Genomic DNA, 18,399 nt, shown 5'->3' with positions numbered 1-18,399 from the left:
GAGTAGGGGAGCATGCCGCTCATTCTCAGTCTCTCTTGCAGGCTCCTCCTCTGTCTCCCACACCCTTATGGTGGGAGTCCCTCAAGGTTCAGTTCTGAGTCCCCTTTTATTCTCCATTTACACCTGCTCCCTTGGAGAACTCATCCGCCCCCATGGCTTCAACTACCATCTCTGTGCAGGTGTTTCCTAAATCCAGATCTCCAGCCCTGATCGCTCTCATTCTCTGAAGTCTCGCATTTCCTCGTACTTTCAGGAAACCTCTACTTGGATGTCCTGGCAACACCTCAAACTTAATGTGTACAAAACCCAAGTCCTCATCTTCCCACCCAAACCGTGTCCTCCCCCTGACTTTCCCGTTACTGTAGACAGCACCACCATCCTTCCTCTCACAAAGCCGTAACTTTGGTGTTATCTTCGATTCCTCTCTCGTTCAACCCACCTATTCAATCTGTCACCAAATCTTGTCAGTTCAACCTTCACAGAATTGCTAAAATCCGGCCCTTCCTCTCCATCCAGACAGCTACCATGTTAAGCCGTGCATTTATCCCGTCTCGATTACTGTACCGGCCTCCTTGCTGACCTCCTGCTTCCTGTCTCTCCCCACCCCAGTCCATACTTCACTCTGCTGCCTCGATCATTTTTCTACAAAAGCATTCAGTCCGTGTTTGCCCACTCCTCAGGAACCTCCAGTGGTTGCCCACCCACCTCAGCATCCAACAGGAACTCCTTAAAATCGGCTTTAAAGCACTTAATCACCTTGCCCCCTCCTATTTTACCTTGCCACTCTCCTACTACAACCTGCCTGGGCATTTTGCTCCTCTAATGCCAGCCGACTCAGTGTATCTCCACCCTGTCTATCTTACCAATGACCTCTTGCCCACGTCCTGCCATTGGCCTGCTACGCCCTCCTCTTCAAAACTCACAGATGATCACTGTCCCCACTTTCAAACCCTTATTGAAGGCCCAACTCCTCCAGGAGACCTTCCCTGACTAAGCCCTCCTTTCCTCTTCTCCCACTCCCTTTTGCGTCGCCCCTGCACTTGGATTGCTCCCTTTATTCACCCCTCCCTCAGCCCCACAGCACTCATGTACCTATCTGTAATTTATTTATTTAAATTAATGTCTGCCTCCCCCTCTAGACTGTAATCTTGTGGGCAGGGATTGTGTTTGCCAACTCTCTTACATAGCTCTCTCCCACGCACTAAAGACAGTGCTCTACACACAGTGAGCGCTCAATAAGTACGATTGGTGGATTGAGGCGGACAGGAGGGGCAGTGGGATATCAGGCTGAGGGACCCGAGCTCTGCCTCCCTCCCCGCTCTGTCTCCTGCCCGAGGCTTCCCCGCCTTGGGTCCCTAAACGCTCCGGAGGCCAGCCCTTTCCCCAGCCTATTGATTCATTCATTCAATAGTATTTATTGAGCACCTACTATGCGTTCAATAAGCGCTTGGAATGTACAGTTCGGCAACAGATTTTGCTCTTCAGGGTGAGCAGCAATAAGGATGTCAGTAATTCTCGTCTCCCACTCTAGACTGTAAGCGCGTTATGAGCAGAAAATGTGTCTGCTGACTCTCATGTATTGTACTCTCGATCGCTTAGTATAGTGCTCTGCACCTAGTAAGCACTCTAGGAATGCCAGTGATGGATTGATTCCCAATTCTCGAGATTCTAAGCTCGTTGTGGACAGGAAATGTGTCTGCTGACTCTGTTGTACTCTCCCAAGCGCTTAGTACAGTGCTCTGCACACAGTAAGCGCTCAATAAATTCGATTGAATGAATGAATACTCTGCACCTAGTAAGCGCTGTAGAAATACAAGTGATGGATTGATCGATTAGCAATTCCAAATTCTCTAGACTGTAAGGTCATCGTAGGCAGGAAACGTGTCTGCTGATTCTGTGGTATTGTACTCTCCTAGTGGCTTAGTACAGTGCTCTCCACATAGTACGCACTCAGTAAATGCCACTGATTAATTGATTAACAATTCCAAATTTTCTAAACTGTAAACTCGTTGTGGGCAGGAAATGTGTCTGCTGATTCTGTTGTACTCTCTCAAACGCTTAGTTCAGTGCTCTGCACCTAGTAAGCGCTCTAGAAATGCCAGTGATTGAATGATTAGCAATTCCAAATTCTCTAGACCGTAAGCTCGTTGTGGGCGGGAAGTGTGTCTGCTAATTCTAATGCATTGTACTGTCACAAACGCTTAGTACAGTGCTCTGCACCTTGTAAGTGCTTAGAAACACCAGTGATTGATTGATTAGCAATTCTAGATTCTCTAGATGGTAACCTCGTTGTGGGCAGGAAACATGCCTGCTAATTGTGATGTATTGTACTCTTACAAACGCTTAGTACAGTGCTCTGCACGTAGTGGGCACTCATAAATACCACCGATCGATCGATTGACGCGCACGCGAGACTTTCTTCTAACCAACCACGGTCTCCGCTGCTCTCGTGGGATGGACGGATGGACCCAGGATCTAATGTCAGCTGTGTGACTGTGGGCAAGTCACTTAACTTCTCTGTGCCTCAGTTACCTCATCTGTAAAATGGGGATGAAGACTGTGAGCCTCACGTAGGACAACCTGATTACCTTGTATTTACCCCAGTTCTTAGAACAGTGCTCTGCACATAGTAATTGCTTAACAAATACCAACACTATTATTATTATTATTATCAATGCTGCCAATTCCTAGCTCTCCGCGTGTCTGTTGGGGATTGATTCGGAAGGCAGCGTGCCTTAAGCTGTGGTTCTCTTCTCACTTACAGGTTCTGAACGCACAGAAAGCTGGATACAAAGCCGCCATCGTTCACAATGTTGACTCGGACGACCTAATTAGCATGGGATCCAACGACAGTAAGTACAGGTATCACTTTTCTTCTCTCCTGTTTGAAGTTGTGCTCCCAAACTATTTCATCGGGCATTTGAAAGTCAAATGAGAAATGACCTTTTGGCATTCTCCAATTAACCAGTTGAAAGGCAGTTTCTTTGACTTGAAGGCTTTGAAAATCTTGTTTCTTGAAACGAATAAGGACGCTAAATATGTTCCGTACACAGCAATTTCAAGCTTGGTTCCTGAACGCTTTTCTGAGCGAACGAGTGGCCAGTTTAGCTGCTGAGAAGAATGCGAGTTGAGGAAAGAGTTACGAGTTCTCTACTCTGATTCCTAATGTCGTGATGTTATGGTCATGATAATATTAATAATAATTATTATGGTATTTGTTCAGCACTTACTATGTGCCAGGCACTGTTTTAAGAGCTGGCGTGAATACAAGCAAATTGGGTTGGACATGGGGCTCACAGTCTTAATCCTCATTGTACAGATGAGGGAACTGAGGGCCAGAGAGCGTGGCTCAGTGGAAAGAGCATGGGCTTTGGAGTCAGAGGTCATGAGTTCAAATCCCGGCTCGGCCATTTGTCAGCTGTGTGACTTTGGGCAAGTCACTTAACTTCTCGGTGCCTCAGTTACCTCATCTGTAAAATGGCGATTAAGACTGTGAGCCCCACGTGGGACAACCTGATTCCCTTGTGTCCACCCTAGCGCTTAGAACAGTGCTCGGCACATAGTAAGCGCTTAACAAATACCAACATTATTATTAAAGTGACTTACCTAAGGTCACAGAGCAGACAAGCGGGGGAGCTGGGATTAGAACCCATGACCTTCCGACTCCCTGTCCCATGCTCTAGCCATTATGCCAGGCTGCTTCTCCAAGAGGAAGTTTGTTGTGGATAGGGAATGTGTCTCCCGACTCTTGTATGGTCCTCTACCAAGTGCTTAGTACAGTGATCTGTACACAGTAAGCGCTCAATAAATACTACTAGTGATGATGAAGAATAGTAGAAGAGAAGAGAAGCAGCATGGCCTAATGGACAGACCACAGGCGTGGGATTCAGAAGGATCGGTTCTAATTCCGGTACCACCACTTCTCTGCTGTGTGACCTTGGGCAAATCACTTACCTTCCCTGTGCCTCAGTTACCTCATCTGTCAAATGGGATTAAGACTGTGAGCCCCTTATGAAACGTGGACCGTGTCCAACCTGAATAGCTTGTATCTACCCCTTAGTAAAAGGCCTGGCACATAGTAAGCACTTAGCAAATACCATAAAAAGAAATGGTACAAAAAGAAGATTCTAGAATGGAAATTTAAATTTCAGAGCATGTGACAGTGAGAAAGACGTCTGTTTGTAACAAACTCTTTGAATTCCAAAATGGGTAGGACTGAATCTAATGTGCAAACCAGGTATTTTTCAGAAAAGAGAAGCAGAAGGCTATATAGAAGTGAGAAACCATCTCAGGTGTGTCCTTTCTTGCTAATGGCTACAGACTCGGAGCAGGGGAAGAGATAGTTTAGCCCACCCTCCCCTCTGGGGGCTGAAGCTTTTGTGGTCATCTGGGTCCCCTTTCTCATCCCGGGGTGCAATCCAGAGCAAGACCCAAAAGTCATTCCCGGGTCAGAAAAATGGAATATTAATCATTGCCATTTTCAGCCACCCAAAACTGCAAATTCGGGTAATTAATATTTGGATATGTAGCCCTGCTATTCATTGATTCAGAGGAGAGAGAGCTTTTCTGGACTTCAAAGCCCTGGGTCATAGTCCCAGTTTTGCATAAAGCTAGCTAAAGTGGGCCAAGGCGACATGGACACTTTGCAGTCGATCAATCAGTGTGATATTTATTGAGCACTAATTTTGTGCAGAGCACTGTACCCGAGGTCTGCTCTCAAGGAGCGTACAGTCTAGTGGGAGAGAAAGATGTTAAAATCAGTGATGGGTAAGGGAAGCAACCGCGTATAAAGGTATGTGAGGGTGGAAGTGGGAAGCTAAGTGCTTGGGAATACAGACTTCACTGCACGGGTGATGCAGTGGGAGGGGAATAATGCGGTGGGGAAAGGAAAAATTAGTCATGGGAGGCTTCCTGGAGGTGAGGTGGTTTTAGTACGGCTTTGGAGATGGAAAGAGCAGTGGTCTGCTAGAAGGGAAGGGGGAGGGAGTCCCAGGTGGGAGGAAGGGTGTGAGGAAGAGGTCCCAGAGGAGAGGCAACAGTGAGGCCCAGTGGTTGGTGTTAGAGAAGCAAAGTGTGCAGGCTGCAGTGTAGTGGGAGAGAAGTGAAGATAAGTAATGGGGAGAGAGCTGAAAGAGTAACTTTAAGCCAATGGTGAGAAGCTTCTGTGATGCAGAGATGGATGAGCAGCCTCTGGAGGATTGTAAGGTTGTCTTGGGACCGTAAACTCACTGAGGGCAAGGGAACGTATCTACTGGCGCTGTTTTTTCACACTCTTCCGCAAACATTCAGAACCGTGCTCTACCACACAGTAAGCGCTCAATAAAGACAATTGTTTGAAATACGATCGATTGATTTGAGGAGCGCGGAGATGTGTGCAGAATGTGGTTTTAGAAGACTGATCCCGGAGGTCAGCGAGGAAACCGAGGCAGTAATGCGTTGCTCCTCTTCCCACTTACCCCATGACCCAGCCAGGAACGTGACATCTGGGGGGTCCTGTTCAAGCCTGTAGCACTGCGATCAATTCTTCTGCACAGGTCTGCACTACGACTCATCTGTTGTTCCTGATGTAATCAATCAGTCACATTCATTGAGCACTTACTGGGGGGCAGAGCATTGTACTAAGCAAATGAGAGAGTACAATATAACGGAGTTGGTAGACATGCTCGCTGCCTACAGCAATCTCACAGTGTAGAGGGAAGACTCTAACAGTATTTATTTTGGAGGAAGGGCAGCAGGAGGGGTGTGTGTTTGTGTGTGTGAGTGTGTGCCTGCCCAAGTGCATTAAACTGTAAATTATTTAATTCCGAACAAACGGAGCACCCTGGGTGACAAGTGTAGGCCTAGTGGCCAGAGCGCAGTCCTAGGAGTCAGAAATACCTGGATTCTAATCCAGGCTCCACCCTTTGTCTGCTGTGTAACCTTGGACAAATCACTTCACTGCTCTGTGCCTCAGTTACTTCATTTGTAAATGAGGAATTAGGAGTGTGAACCCTATGTGGGACAGGGACTGTTCATTCATTCATTCAGTTGTATTTATTGAGCACTTACTATGTGCAGAGCACTGTATTAAGCGCTTGGGAGAGTACAACAGACAATGAATAGACACATTCCCTGCCCATAGCGAGCTTAGAGTGTAGAGGGGGAGACAGACATTAATAGAAATAAATAAATGACAGATATGTACCTAAGTGCTGTGGGGCTGAGAGGGGGGAATGAATAAAGGGAGCAAGTCAGAGCGACACAGAAGGGAGTGGGAGAAGAGGAAAGGGGGCCTTAGTCAGGGAAGGCCTCTCGGAAGAGATGGGCTTTCAATAAGGCTCTGAAAAGCGGAGAAATCATTGTCAGATTTGAGGAGGGAGGGTGTTCCGGGCCAGTGGCGGGATGTGTGCGAGGGGTCAGTGGAGAGATAGACGAGATGGCGGTACCGTGAGAAGGTTAGCATTAGAGGAGGGAAGTGTGCGGGCTGGGTTGAGGTAGGAGAGTAAAGAGGTGAGGTAGGAAGGGCCAAGGTGGTTGAGTGTCTTGAAGCCAATGGTGAGAAATTTTTGTTCGATGCAGAGGTGGATGGGCAACCACTGGAGTTTCTTTGTGAGTGGAGAAACTTACAGGCCGGCATGGGGAGAGACAGGAGGCAGGGAGGTCAGCAACAATGCTAAGAGAATAATCAAGAAGGGAATGGATAACTAATTGGATAGGATAACTCCCTTTCCCTCTGCTCCTCCTCCCCTCCCCATTGTCCTTATTCCCTCCCTCTGCTCTTCCCCCTTCCCCTCCCCACAGCACTTGTATATATTTGCCACTTGTCAGCTGTGGGACTGTGGGCAAGTCACTTAACTTCTCTGGGCCTCAGTTACCTCATCTGTAAAATGGGGATTAACTGTGAGCCTCACGTGGGACGACCTGATTACCTTGTATCTCCCCCAGCGCTTAGAACAGTGCTCGGCACATAGTAAGCGCTTAACAAATACCAATATTATTATTATTGTGCATATTTATTGCTCTATTTTATTAATGATGTGCATTTATCTATGGTTCTATTGATCTATTTTGATGGTAGTGATGCCTCTCTACTTGTTTTGTTCCGCTGTCTGTCTCCCCCTTGTAGACGGTGAGCCCGTTGTTGGGGAGGGATTGTCTCTCTCTGTTGCCAAATTGTACCTCCCAAACACTTAGTAGAGTGCTCTGCACACGGTAAGCGTTCAGTTGATACAATTGAATGAATGAATGAATGAATAATTGAATTAACGTAGTAGCAGTGTGGATGGCAAGGAAAGGGTGGATTTCAGCCATGTCGTGGAGATAGAACCTACAGGATGTAATGATGGGTTGAATATGTGGGTTGAGTGAGAGCGAGGAGTCAAGGATAATGCCCAGGTTATGGATTTGTGAGACAGAAAGGATGGTGGTGCTATCTTCAGTGATGGGAAAGTCAGGGGGAGGACAGGCTTTGGGTGGGAATAATAATAATGATGGCATTTGTTAAGTTCTTACTATGTGCAAAGCACTGTTCTAATTGCTGGGGAGGATGCAAGGTGATCAGGTTGTCTCACATGGGGCTCACAGTCTTAATCCCCATTTTACAGATGGGGTAAGTCTTAATCCCCATTTTACAGATGGGGTAACTGAGGCACAGAGAAGTGCAGTGACTTGCCCAAAGTCACACAGCTGACAAGTGGCTGAGCCGGCATTTGAACCCATGACCTCTGACTCCCAATCCCGGGCTCTTTCCACTGAGCCACGCTGCTTCTCTGAGTTCTGTTTTCGGACGTGTTAAACTTGAGGAGACGGGAGGACATCCAGATAGAAATGTCGTGAAGGCAGGAGGAAATGCGAGACGGCAGAGAGCGTGAGAATCAGGGCTGGAGGTGTAGATTTGGATATCATCCTCATGGAGGTGGTATGTCCGACCTCATTAGCTTCTATCTATCCAGGGCTTAGAACAGTACTTGAAACTCTGTAAGTGCTTAATAATTATTGTTATTATTATTACAGACCCTGTGCAATCAAATAATAATAATGATTATGGTATTTGTCAAGCGCTTAGTATGTGCCAAGCGCTATTCTAAGCGCTGGGGTAGATGCAAGCTAATCAGGTTGTCCCACCTAATAATAATAATAATGTCGGTATTTGTTAAGCGCTTACTACGTGCCGAGCACTGTTCTAAGCGCTGGGGTAGATACAGGGTAATCAGGTTGTCCCACCTGGGGCTCACAGTTAATCCCCATTTTACAGATGAGGTAACTGAGGCCCAGAGAAGTGAAGTGACTCGCCCACAGTCACGCAGCTGACAAGTGGCAGAGGCGGGATTAGGACCCACATCCTCTGACTCCCAAGCCCGGGCTCTTGCCACTAGGCCACGCTGCTTCTCATCGGTCTGGGGGTAGTTTGCTCGTTAGGTAGATCTCTTATTACCACATTTATAGACTATCAGCTCTTTAAGGGTAGGGAATGCGTCCCCTAATTCTGTTGTATTGTACCCTCCCCAGCCTTTAGCACAGTGCTCTGCATGTGGTAAACACTCGGTAAATACGTTTGACTGATTGATTGATCTGTTCCCCCATTGTTGGGCAGGGATCCTCTCTACCTGTTGCCGAATTGTACACTCCAAGCGCTTAGTACAGTGCTCTGCACATAGTAAGCGCTCAGTAAATACCATTGAATGAATGAATGATCCTGGCTCTGCCGCCTAGTGGCTGTGCCTATGTATTGCACCCTCCTGGATCCTTCCCTCCCGAACCCCCTTGTGCTCACCACATCCCCCTTCTCCTCCCTCACTGCACATAATAATAATAATAATAATAATAATAATGATGATGATGATGATGATGACAACAACAACGTTATTTGTTAAGTGCTTACAATGTGCAGAGCACTGTTCTAAACCCTGGGGGAGATAATAATAATAATGTTGGTATTTGTTAAGCGCTTACTAGGTGCAGAGCACTGCTCTAAGCGCTGGGGTAGACACAGGGGAATCAGGTTGTCCCACGTGGGGTTCACAGTCTTAATCCCCATTTTACAGATGAGGCACAGAGAAGTGAAGTGACTTGCCCACAGGCACACAGCTGACAAGTGGCAGAGCTGGGATTCGAACTCATGAGCCCTGACTCCAAAGCCCGTGCTCTTTCCACTGCATCACGCTGATACAGGGTCATCAGGTTGTCCCACGTGTGGCTCACAGTTAATCCCCATTTTATTAATCCCCATTTTACAGATGAAGTAACTGAGGCACAGAGAAGTGAAGTGACTTGCCCACAGTCACACAGCTGACGAGTGGCAGAGCCGGGATTCGAACCCAGGACCTCTGCCTCCCAAGTCCCAGCTCTTTCCACCGAGCCACACTGCGAATACATTTATGCAGTTAAACTAAGTGCTGCCCAGGCCCGCTCTTCTCTGCTGCAGAAATCGCTTGAATACATGAGGAAAAGAGTTTTGAGTGCAGAGCTGGAGAAGAATCCGGTTCAAAGGGAAACTTCTCTATGCCTCAGTTACCTCATCTTTAAAATGGGATTAAGACCATGAGCTCCTTGGGACACAGGAACTGTGTCCAACCTGATTAGCTTGTAATAATAATGGTAATCATGGTGGTATTTAAGTGCTTACTATGTGCCAAGCACTATTCTGTATCTATCCCAGCCCTTAGTACAGTGCCCGGTATATAGGAAGTGCTTAAAAAATATCATAGAAAAGTAAAACCCATCACTGTCAGCTAACGGAGAAACCTGGTGAAGGATCTGCTCAGGTAGCGGAAACCCCACCTGACACTCCTTGTGGGTATCCATTCATTCATTCAGTCATATTTATCGAGCGCTTACTGTGTGCAAAGCACTGAACGGAGTGCTTGGGGGAGTACAATATTCTGCCCTGCAAACAGTCACTCCTACTCGCTCCTTCCCCGGCGCAGATTTTGGAGGCTCCCTTGGGCCGACAGAAGAGCAGCAGGCCAAAGGAAAGAGATTGGGGGTAGAAACGTCGAAACGAGCCACCGGAGAGGCAGAAATGCAGTGGAGCTGGAGTAGTAAGACTAGGGTTACAAGCGCCCAGGAAAAGCCCCCAGAAACCCTTGTCGTGTATTCATTCATTCAATAGTATTTATTGAGTGCTTACTCTGTGCAGAGCACTGTACTAAGCACTTGGAATGTACCATTTGGCAACAGATAGAGACAATCCCTGCCCAGTGGGCAGACAGGGGAGACAGAGAGAAAGCAAACAGAACAAAACAAAAACAAGAAGCAGCGTGGCTCAGTGGAAAGAGCACGGGCTTTGGAGTCAGAGGTCATGGGTTCGAATCCCGGCTCTGCCACTTGTCAGCTGTGTGACTGTGGGCAAGTCACTTCACTTCTCTGGGCCTCAGTGACCTCATCTGTAAAATGGGGATTAAGACTGTGAGCCCCACATGGGACAACCAGATTCCCCTTTCTCTACCCCAGCGCCTAGTACAGTGCTCTGCACGTAGTAAGCGCTTAACAAATACCAACATTATTATCAAGATAAAATCAAGGAGATATACACCTTATTAACAAAATAAATAGCGTAATAAATAACATACAGAAATGAGCACAATGCTGAGGGGAGGAGAAGGGGGAAGAGCAGAGGGTGGAGGGGGAAAGGAGGGGGAGCAGAGGGAAAGTGGGGTGAGGGGGCACAATGCAGTCAGCAGTCAAGTTTGGTTAGCGTACGACATTATTTATGTTCGGCGCAGATGCCGTTTCATAAGACATTCATTCCATCCTGAGTCAGACCGATGACCTCTCCAACCCAGTAGAATTTCCGACACTTATAACAAGCACTTGTAAATGCAAACATTTATCCCATCCCGCCTCGATTACTGCCTCAGCCTCCTCGCTGACCTTCCCGCCAACTGTCTCTCCCCCACTCCAGTCCTTGCTTCACGCTGCTGCCTGGATCATTATTCTAAAAAGTAAGCCTGTCAGTGGGCAGGGATTGTCTCTATCTGTTGCCGAATTATACATTCCAAGCGTTTAGTACAGTGCTCTGCACACAGTAAGCTCTCAATAAATAAATTAATGAAAAAGACATTCAGTTCATGCCTCCCCACTCTTCATTCAGTGATATTTATTGAGCGCTTACTGCCTGAAGAGCACTGTACTAAGCTCTTGGAAAGTACAATTGAGAAGCAGCGTGGCTCAGTGGAAAGAGCCCGGGCTTGGGAGTCAGAGGTCAGGGGTTCTAATCCTGGCTCCGCCGCTTGTCAGCTGTGTGACTTTGGGCAAGTCACTTCACTTCTCTGGGCCTCAGTTACCTCATCTGTTAAATGTGCCCCACGTGGGACAACCTGCTCACCTTGTATCCCCCCAGCCCTTAGAACAGTGCTTTGCACGTAGTAAGCACTCAACAAGTACCACCATTATTATTATTGCAATTCAGCAACAAATAGAGACAATTCCTGCCCACAGCGGGCTCATAGTCTTCTTCAGGAACCTCCACTGGTTGGTTACCCATCTAGAGAAGCAGCGTGGCTCAGTGGAAAGAGCCCGGGCTTCGGAGTCAGAGGTCACGAGTTCGACTCCCGGCTCTGCCACTTGTCAGCTGGGCGACTCTGGGCAAGTCACTTCACTTCTCTGTGCCTCAGTTCCCTCATCTGTAAAATGGGGATTAAAAGTATGTGAGCCCCAATGGGACAACCTGATGACCCTGTATCTCCCCCAGCGCTTAGAACAGTGCTCGGCACCTAGTAAGCGCTTAACAAACACCAACATTATTATTATTATTACCTCCACGTTGACCAGAAACTCCTTCCCGTTGGCTTTAAAGCACTCAATCAGCTCACCCCCTCCTACCAACCTCCCTGATTCCCTGCTACAACCCAGCCAGCACACTTTGCTCCTTTAATACCAATCTACTCACCCTCCCTCAATGCCATCTATCTGCTCACCAACCCCTCGCCCACATTCTTCCTCTGACCTGGAACTCCCTTTTTTATACATGATAGACCACCCCTCTCCCCACCCTTCTCTTTCTCCCTCCTTTGCATTATATCTGCACTGGGAGCTCTACTATTTAAGCCCTTGATATTCACCCTCCCCTCAGCCCCGCAGCACTTATATACCTGTCTGTAATTTATTTTAATGTCTGTCTCCCCGTCTAGGCTGTAAGCTCCTTGTGGGCCAAGGAATGTGTCTACCAACTCCAAGCGCTTAGTAAAGTGCTCTGCACACAGTAAGCGCTCAATAAATACCACGGATTGATCGATATTGTTTCAGGAGGACTCTGAAGAGGGGAAGAGCAAATGGTCTCCCAGAGGAGAAGCAGCTTGGCCTAGTGGGAAGAGGACGGGCCTGGAAGTCAGAGGACCTGGGTTCTAATCCCGGATCTGCTGCTTGCCCGCTGCTTGAACTTGGACAAGACAGTTAACTACTCTGTGCCTCAGTTTCCTCATCCATAAAGTGTCGATTAGATCCTCCTCCCTCCTCCTTAGACTGTGAGTCCCAAATGGGACGGGGACTGTATCCACCCTGATTATCTTATAACCTCCCCAGCACTTAGTACAGTATTTGACACATAGTAAGCACTTATATAACAAAACTTATCATTATGATGTGTTATGGGGAAGGGAGTCCTAGAAAAGAGAGAGGCCATGAAGAAGAAGTCAGCAGGGAGAGAAAGGAGAATGAGGCACACTGAGAAGACTGATCTGAGTGAAGCCACGTGTGCGAATTTGGGCGTCGTGGGAGACAGGGGAGGATGAGTAGCAGGAGAACTTGATTGAGTGCCTCAGAGCCAAGGGTGAGGAGTTTCTGCCTGATGGAGAGAGGACTGATCAATCATGGGAGGTTCTGATGAGTGGGGAGACGTGTGCAAAACAATGTTTTATTGAAAATCACGGTGTACTAGAAGCCGGTTTTAAGGAGAGCAGATTGGATTCCCAGAAAGTACAAATGATCATTGGTATCAGATAACTGTCAGAGAAACCTCATAGAAGTAAGCAAAATACAGTAATTAATCTCAAGTTTTAGGCTCAAGAGCTTTAATAATAACAATAATGTTGATATTTGTTAAGCACTTACTATGTGCAGAGCACAGTTCTAAGCGCTGGGGGAGATACAGGGTAATCAGGTTGTCCCATGTGGGGCTCACAGTCTTCATCCCCATTTTACAGATGAGGTCACTGAGGCACAGAGAAGTGAAGTGACTTGCCCACAGTCACACAACTGACGAGTGGCAGAACTGGGATTCGAACCCACGACCTCTGACTCCCTAGCCCGGGATCTTTCCACTAAGCCAGCCTGCTTAGTTCTCACTGCTTGAAATGGCTCAAGCTAGAGAGTGGGTCAAATGGGAGAATAGAGAGACCCTGAAATCATTTCACTGTCATGTTTCTCCAAATTAACTGATTCACAAGGCTTCTCACAGCTTTTCTGCACTCTCCCAACCACTCAGTTCGGTGCCCTGCCACAGTAAGCGCTCAATAAATATGACCGATTGATTGATCGTTTGAGCCCCATCTTCCATAAGTCCCTAGTACAAAACAATTTTGAGCACTTTGATGATGCTCAGAAAATATTTTGGGTCCGATGCAGGGATCGTCCAAGTATTTAGGCACAGTAGGGAGACGTGGGAAAACGCTTTTGCTAAATTTACTTCCTACTTTGACCCTTGAAGGTCCTGAATTGAGATGCAAAGTTGGATTCTTGGCTCCGCCTGGTTTCTGTGAGCTAGATTTAAAAAATAAGGGATTATTCCCTTTGGGTCACCTAGCTGATCCTGGAGAATTGGTTCTATGAAAAGGTCAGAAATATGGGAATTGAATTTTCCAGGACGGTGCTTTAGCTTGGGGAAGAAAACATTCAAAGAAATATGGCTTTCAACTCTTGCCTTGCCATCTGTGGTGGGTGAAATGTTGGAGAGGGGTCAATGAAACTGCTTGAGCAAAACAGATACCAAGAGGCAGTGACAGTCAGTGAGAAGGAATACATGAAATTTGGAAAGACTGAGGAGAAAAGAAAGTGAAATTACATTGAGAGGCCTCAGAGCAAGATATGAGAATGGCTTTCCTTTTTTAATTCAGATCATTTCTTTTTCTTTAAAGAAAACCCGGTTGAGGGTGACAGAGATTTATTCGAGTAATACCCGGGCACAGGGAGGAAGAAAGAGAAGAAGCACTGTTTCAGAGCGGTGGGCTTTTGTAAATAATAGGTTGGAACACACTTAACCGGGATCGTGCAAATTCCTGAATTATAAGAAGATAAGTTTCTGAGTACCACTCCAGGCTAAGATGTCACACAGATCGTTTAGAGCCTACACAGCTGAGAGAGTGATTGGTGACTGAGAAAGCTTTATGTCTGCCTCCTTGAAAATTATGATTGGACTGCAAATTTACACCCTTTCCCTCGTTCTATTTAGAGAATAATACATAAACTTTTAAGAAGTCGGTGTTCTGCATGGCCCTGACTTTTCATTCAATAATATTTATTGAGCGCTTACTATGTGCAGAGCACTGTACTAAGCGCTTGGAATGTACAATTCGGCAACAGATAGAGACAGTCCCTGCCCACTGACGGGCTTACAGTCTAATCGGGGGAGACGGACAAAAACAATAGCAATAAATAGAGTCAAGACTTGTTCCCTATGCCCTCCCCCACTTCCAGCCCCACAGCATTTATGTACATATGTGTCATTTATTTATTTGTATTGATGCCTGTCTCTCCCCCCACCGCCCCAGACTATAAGCTCAACGTGGGCAGAGAATATATATAAGTGCTCAATAAATACGATTGAATGACTGTATGGCGTTCAGTTCAAGCTCTCAAGCCTTTAAAAGTCCACATCTGGAAACAGGGTGTAGTGAGGGGGATCACTTCTTGTGGGCAGGAAATGTGTCTGTTATATTGTTCTCTCCCCAGTGCTAGTACAGTGCTCTGCACGCAGTACGCGCTCAATAAATATAATTGACCGACGGACTGACCAGCCATTTCCACTGGATCCCAACTGTCACCTTCAGAGGCAAATTCACCTGTGGCCGAGTCCTAATAATAATAATAATAATAGCTGTGAGGTCTTTCTTAAGCACTTACTATGTGGTGAACATTCTACTAAGTGCTAGGGTAGATACGCAATAATCGGGTCCTACATGGGGCTCACAGTCTAAATAGGCGGGAGAACAGTTATTGACTCCACATTTTTGCAGATGAGGGAACTGAGGCCCAGAGAATGTAAGTGACTTGCCAAGGTCACACAGCAGACAAGTGGCGGAGCTGGGATTAGAACCCAGGTCCCCTACCTTCCGGACCCGTGCTCTTTCTACCAGGCCACACTTCTTCTCTTCTGTAATCCCAAGCACCTGTACAATTCACTGAACACAGCACATTGTATTGAATGTACCGAAGAATCAATAAGCATTCACTTAGAGAAGCAGCGTGGCTTAGTGGAGAGACTGGGTTTGGGAGTCAGAGGTCATGGGTTCTAATCCCGGCTCTGCCACTTGTCATCTGGGTGACTTTGGGCAAGTCAATTCATTTCCCTGTGCCTCAGTTACATCATCTGTAAAATGGGGATTAACTGTGAGCCTCACGTGGGACAACCTGATTACCCTGTATCTACCCCGGCGCTTAGAACAGTGCTCTGCACATAGTAAGCGCTTAACAAATACCAACATTATTATTATTATTATTAAAATGGAGATTAAGACTGTGAACCCCACTTGGGACAACCTGATAAACCTGTACCTCCCCCAGCACTTAGAACAGTGTTTGGCGTATAGTAAGGGCTTAATAAATGCCATCGTTGTTATTCCTAAATGCTACTTCTAGTTCTTATCTTCCAAATAGCTATCTTTCTTCCCCACCCCTCCTTCCTTAAGAATGATGTTGTGCTAACTGTATATATTGATTGACTCTCACCTGGGCATTGGGATTCTGCAACTTTTGTTTTCATTCTAAATAAACATCCCTTTAATTAATTTAATTTAATGATGGTATTTGTTAAGCGCTTACTATGTGCAGGGCACTGTTCTAAGCGCTGGGGGGATACAAGGTGATCAGGTTGTCCCACGTGGGGCTCACAGTCTTAATCCCCATTTTACAGATGAGGTAACTGAGGCACAGAGAAGTGAAGTGACTTTCCCAAAGTCACACAGCTGAGAAATGGCAGAGCCGGGATTAGAACCCATGACCTCTGACTCCCAAGCCCAGGCTCTTTCCACTAAGTCCCCTTTACCGTATCGTCTGCCTTGTAAATTATTCTTACTGCTTCTAAAGAATTCTAAACATTTCCATTTCGACTTCCAGCTCCTGAATTGGCAATTGTTACATATATGTTTTGTTAGAATAAGCTTTTTGTAATATCCACAAACTTCTATTTACTATTTTGACACAATGTTCTCGAGAAAGAATTTTTTTTTTTCTGGATGAGCTGGAGAAAATGTCAGTTCCATTTCCAACCTGGTTTGCTTTGTAACACTGTAAAATATTTATATGATAATTGGGCCACTTCCTCAAGAAGACGATCTCAGAAAGAGCACGTCGTCATATAACCTGCTGTTGCCATGGAGGTGTTTAATTTTTTATTATTACACATTAAAAACTACATCAGAGTAGGGTTATTTGTGGAATTGTCTTGATCCTGTCCCAAGAGTTATTCTCAAATTAATCAGAATAGTTCAGAAACGTTGTAAAAATAAAAATTGCCTTTCTAAAGGTGAATTTAGGGGAGATCTCTATTGGCTCTCGTCCCGGCCTTTGAAGAGAACCAGTGTGGCAAGGACTGGGGAGAAGCCACCTAGAAATTTTCACATCATCCTCATCCCTCCCCAAAATGTAGGCGGCAGTAACTTCTCTGTGCCTCAGTTACCTCATCCGTAAAATGGGAATTAAGACTGTGAGCCCCATGTGGGACAGGGACTGTATCCAACCTGATCAGCTTGTATCTACTCCAGGGTTTAGAACGACGCTTGGCACTTAGAAATGCTTAACAAATACCGTCATTATTATTATTGTTACTATTGTAAAATCATGTGACCAGCATTTCTAGGGGGTCCACTCTGGGCAAAGCATTGTGCCATCATCCAAGATTCAAATCTGGGCCAGTTGCTTTCTCAGAGTAGGTGTTTGCAAGAGCTCTTATGGCCTTTTCCGGAGCTCCGTTCACCCACCCCTATTTTTAGGGGCGAATTAGTTTTCTACCCGGGGATCGCCTAGACGCACCACCCCCCTCCCTCCCCAGTGCCGGTGTATTCTCCACCTTTCAGGTGATGGCTGAAGAAGATCATTTCAGGTGATAGAGAAGCAGCTTGGAGTAGCCTGGGCCAGGCAGTCAGAAGGTCATGGGTTCTAATCCCGGCTCTGCCGCTTATCTGCTTTGTGACCTTGGGGACATCACTTCACTTCTCTGGACCTCACTTCCCTCATCTGGAAAATAGGGATCGAGGCCGTGAACCCCAGTGGGACAGGGACTGTGTCCGACCCGATTTGCTTCTGTCCATCCCAGTGCTCAGGACAGTGCCTGGCATACAGAATGTGCTTACCAAGTACCACAATTATTCTTATTAATTTTTATTACTATTGAGGAGGTAGCACTTTTTAACTCAGTGAGATTTCTTCCTGAGGTAGCGACTAGAGCACGGGCCTGGGAGTCAGAAGGTCGTGGGTTCTAATCCCTGGTCCTCCTCTCATTTGCTCTGTGACCCTGGGCAAGCCACTTCACTGTTCTGTGCCTCAGTTACCTCATCTGTAATAAGGGTATTGCGACTGTGACCCATGAGACAGGGACTGCATCCAACTTAATTTGCTTGTAACCACCCCAGTGCTTAGTAAAGTGCCTGGCACATAGTAAGTGCTTAATGAATGTCATCATTATTATTATTATTACTACTACTAATAATATTTAGCTTTGCAATTATACCCCAAGGGAAAATGGTGTTTACCCCTAGCTTCTGGATGAGTCACATTGATAATAAAGGGGGTAGTTGTACTGTAATAATAATAATGTTGGTATTTGTTAAGCGCTTACTATGTGCCGAGCACTGTTCTAAGCACTGGGGTAGACATAGGGGAATCAGGTTGTCCCACGTGGGGCTCACAGTCTTAATCCCCATTTTACAGATGAGGGAACTGAGGCACAGAGAAGTGAAGTGACTTGCCCACAGTCACACAGCCGACAAGTGGCAGAGCTGGGATTCGAACTCATGAGCCCTGACTCCAAAGCCCATGCTCTTTCCACTGAGCCATGCTGCTTCTACTCTCCAAGCACTTAGTATAGTGCTCTGCACAGAGTCAGTGCTCAGTAAATACCATTGCTCGATTGATCTAGAGTTCTGCCTTGGGCTTAGGAAGGAATCTCTGGGAAGTCCAGAAGCAGCTTCTCGTCTGCAGTGAATAACTCCACCGCCTGCTGGTAGAAAGTAAGTCAGTAGTTCTGAACTCACCCCTCAAGGATGGGAT

At 46.5% G+C, this 18,399-nt stretch overlaps 1 protein-coding gene across 1 annotated transcript in view; it reads left to right on the top strand.

The window, feature by feature from the left end:
• Positions 1-18,399, top strand: part of RNF13 (ring finger protein 13) — a 247,592-nt gene that overhangs the window by 165,701 nt on the left and 63,492 nt on the right. The window contains exon 5 of the mRNA XM_029065872.2: positions 2,765-2,852. Coding sequence (XP_028921705.1) covers positions 2,765-2,852 — 88 coding nt within the window. The remainder of the gene's footprint in view (positions 1-2,764; positions 2,853-18,399) is intronic.

This window comes from Ornithorhynchus anatinus, chromosome 1 (assembly GCF_004115215.2).
Source record: "Ornithorhynchus anatinus isolate Pmale09 chromosome 1, mOrnAna1.pri.v4, whole genome shotgun sequence".
Taxonomy (NCBI): domain Eukaryota; kingdom Metazoa; phylum Chordata; class Mammalia; order Monotremata; family Ornithorhynchidae; genus Ornithorhynchus; species Ornithorhynchus anatinus.
Note: the sequence above shows the minus strand (reverse complement) of the source record. Positions and strands in the feature narration are given on the sequence as shown.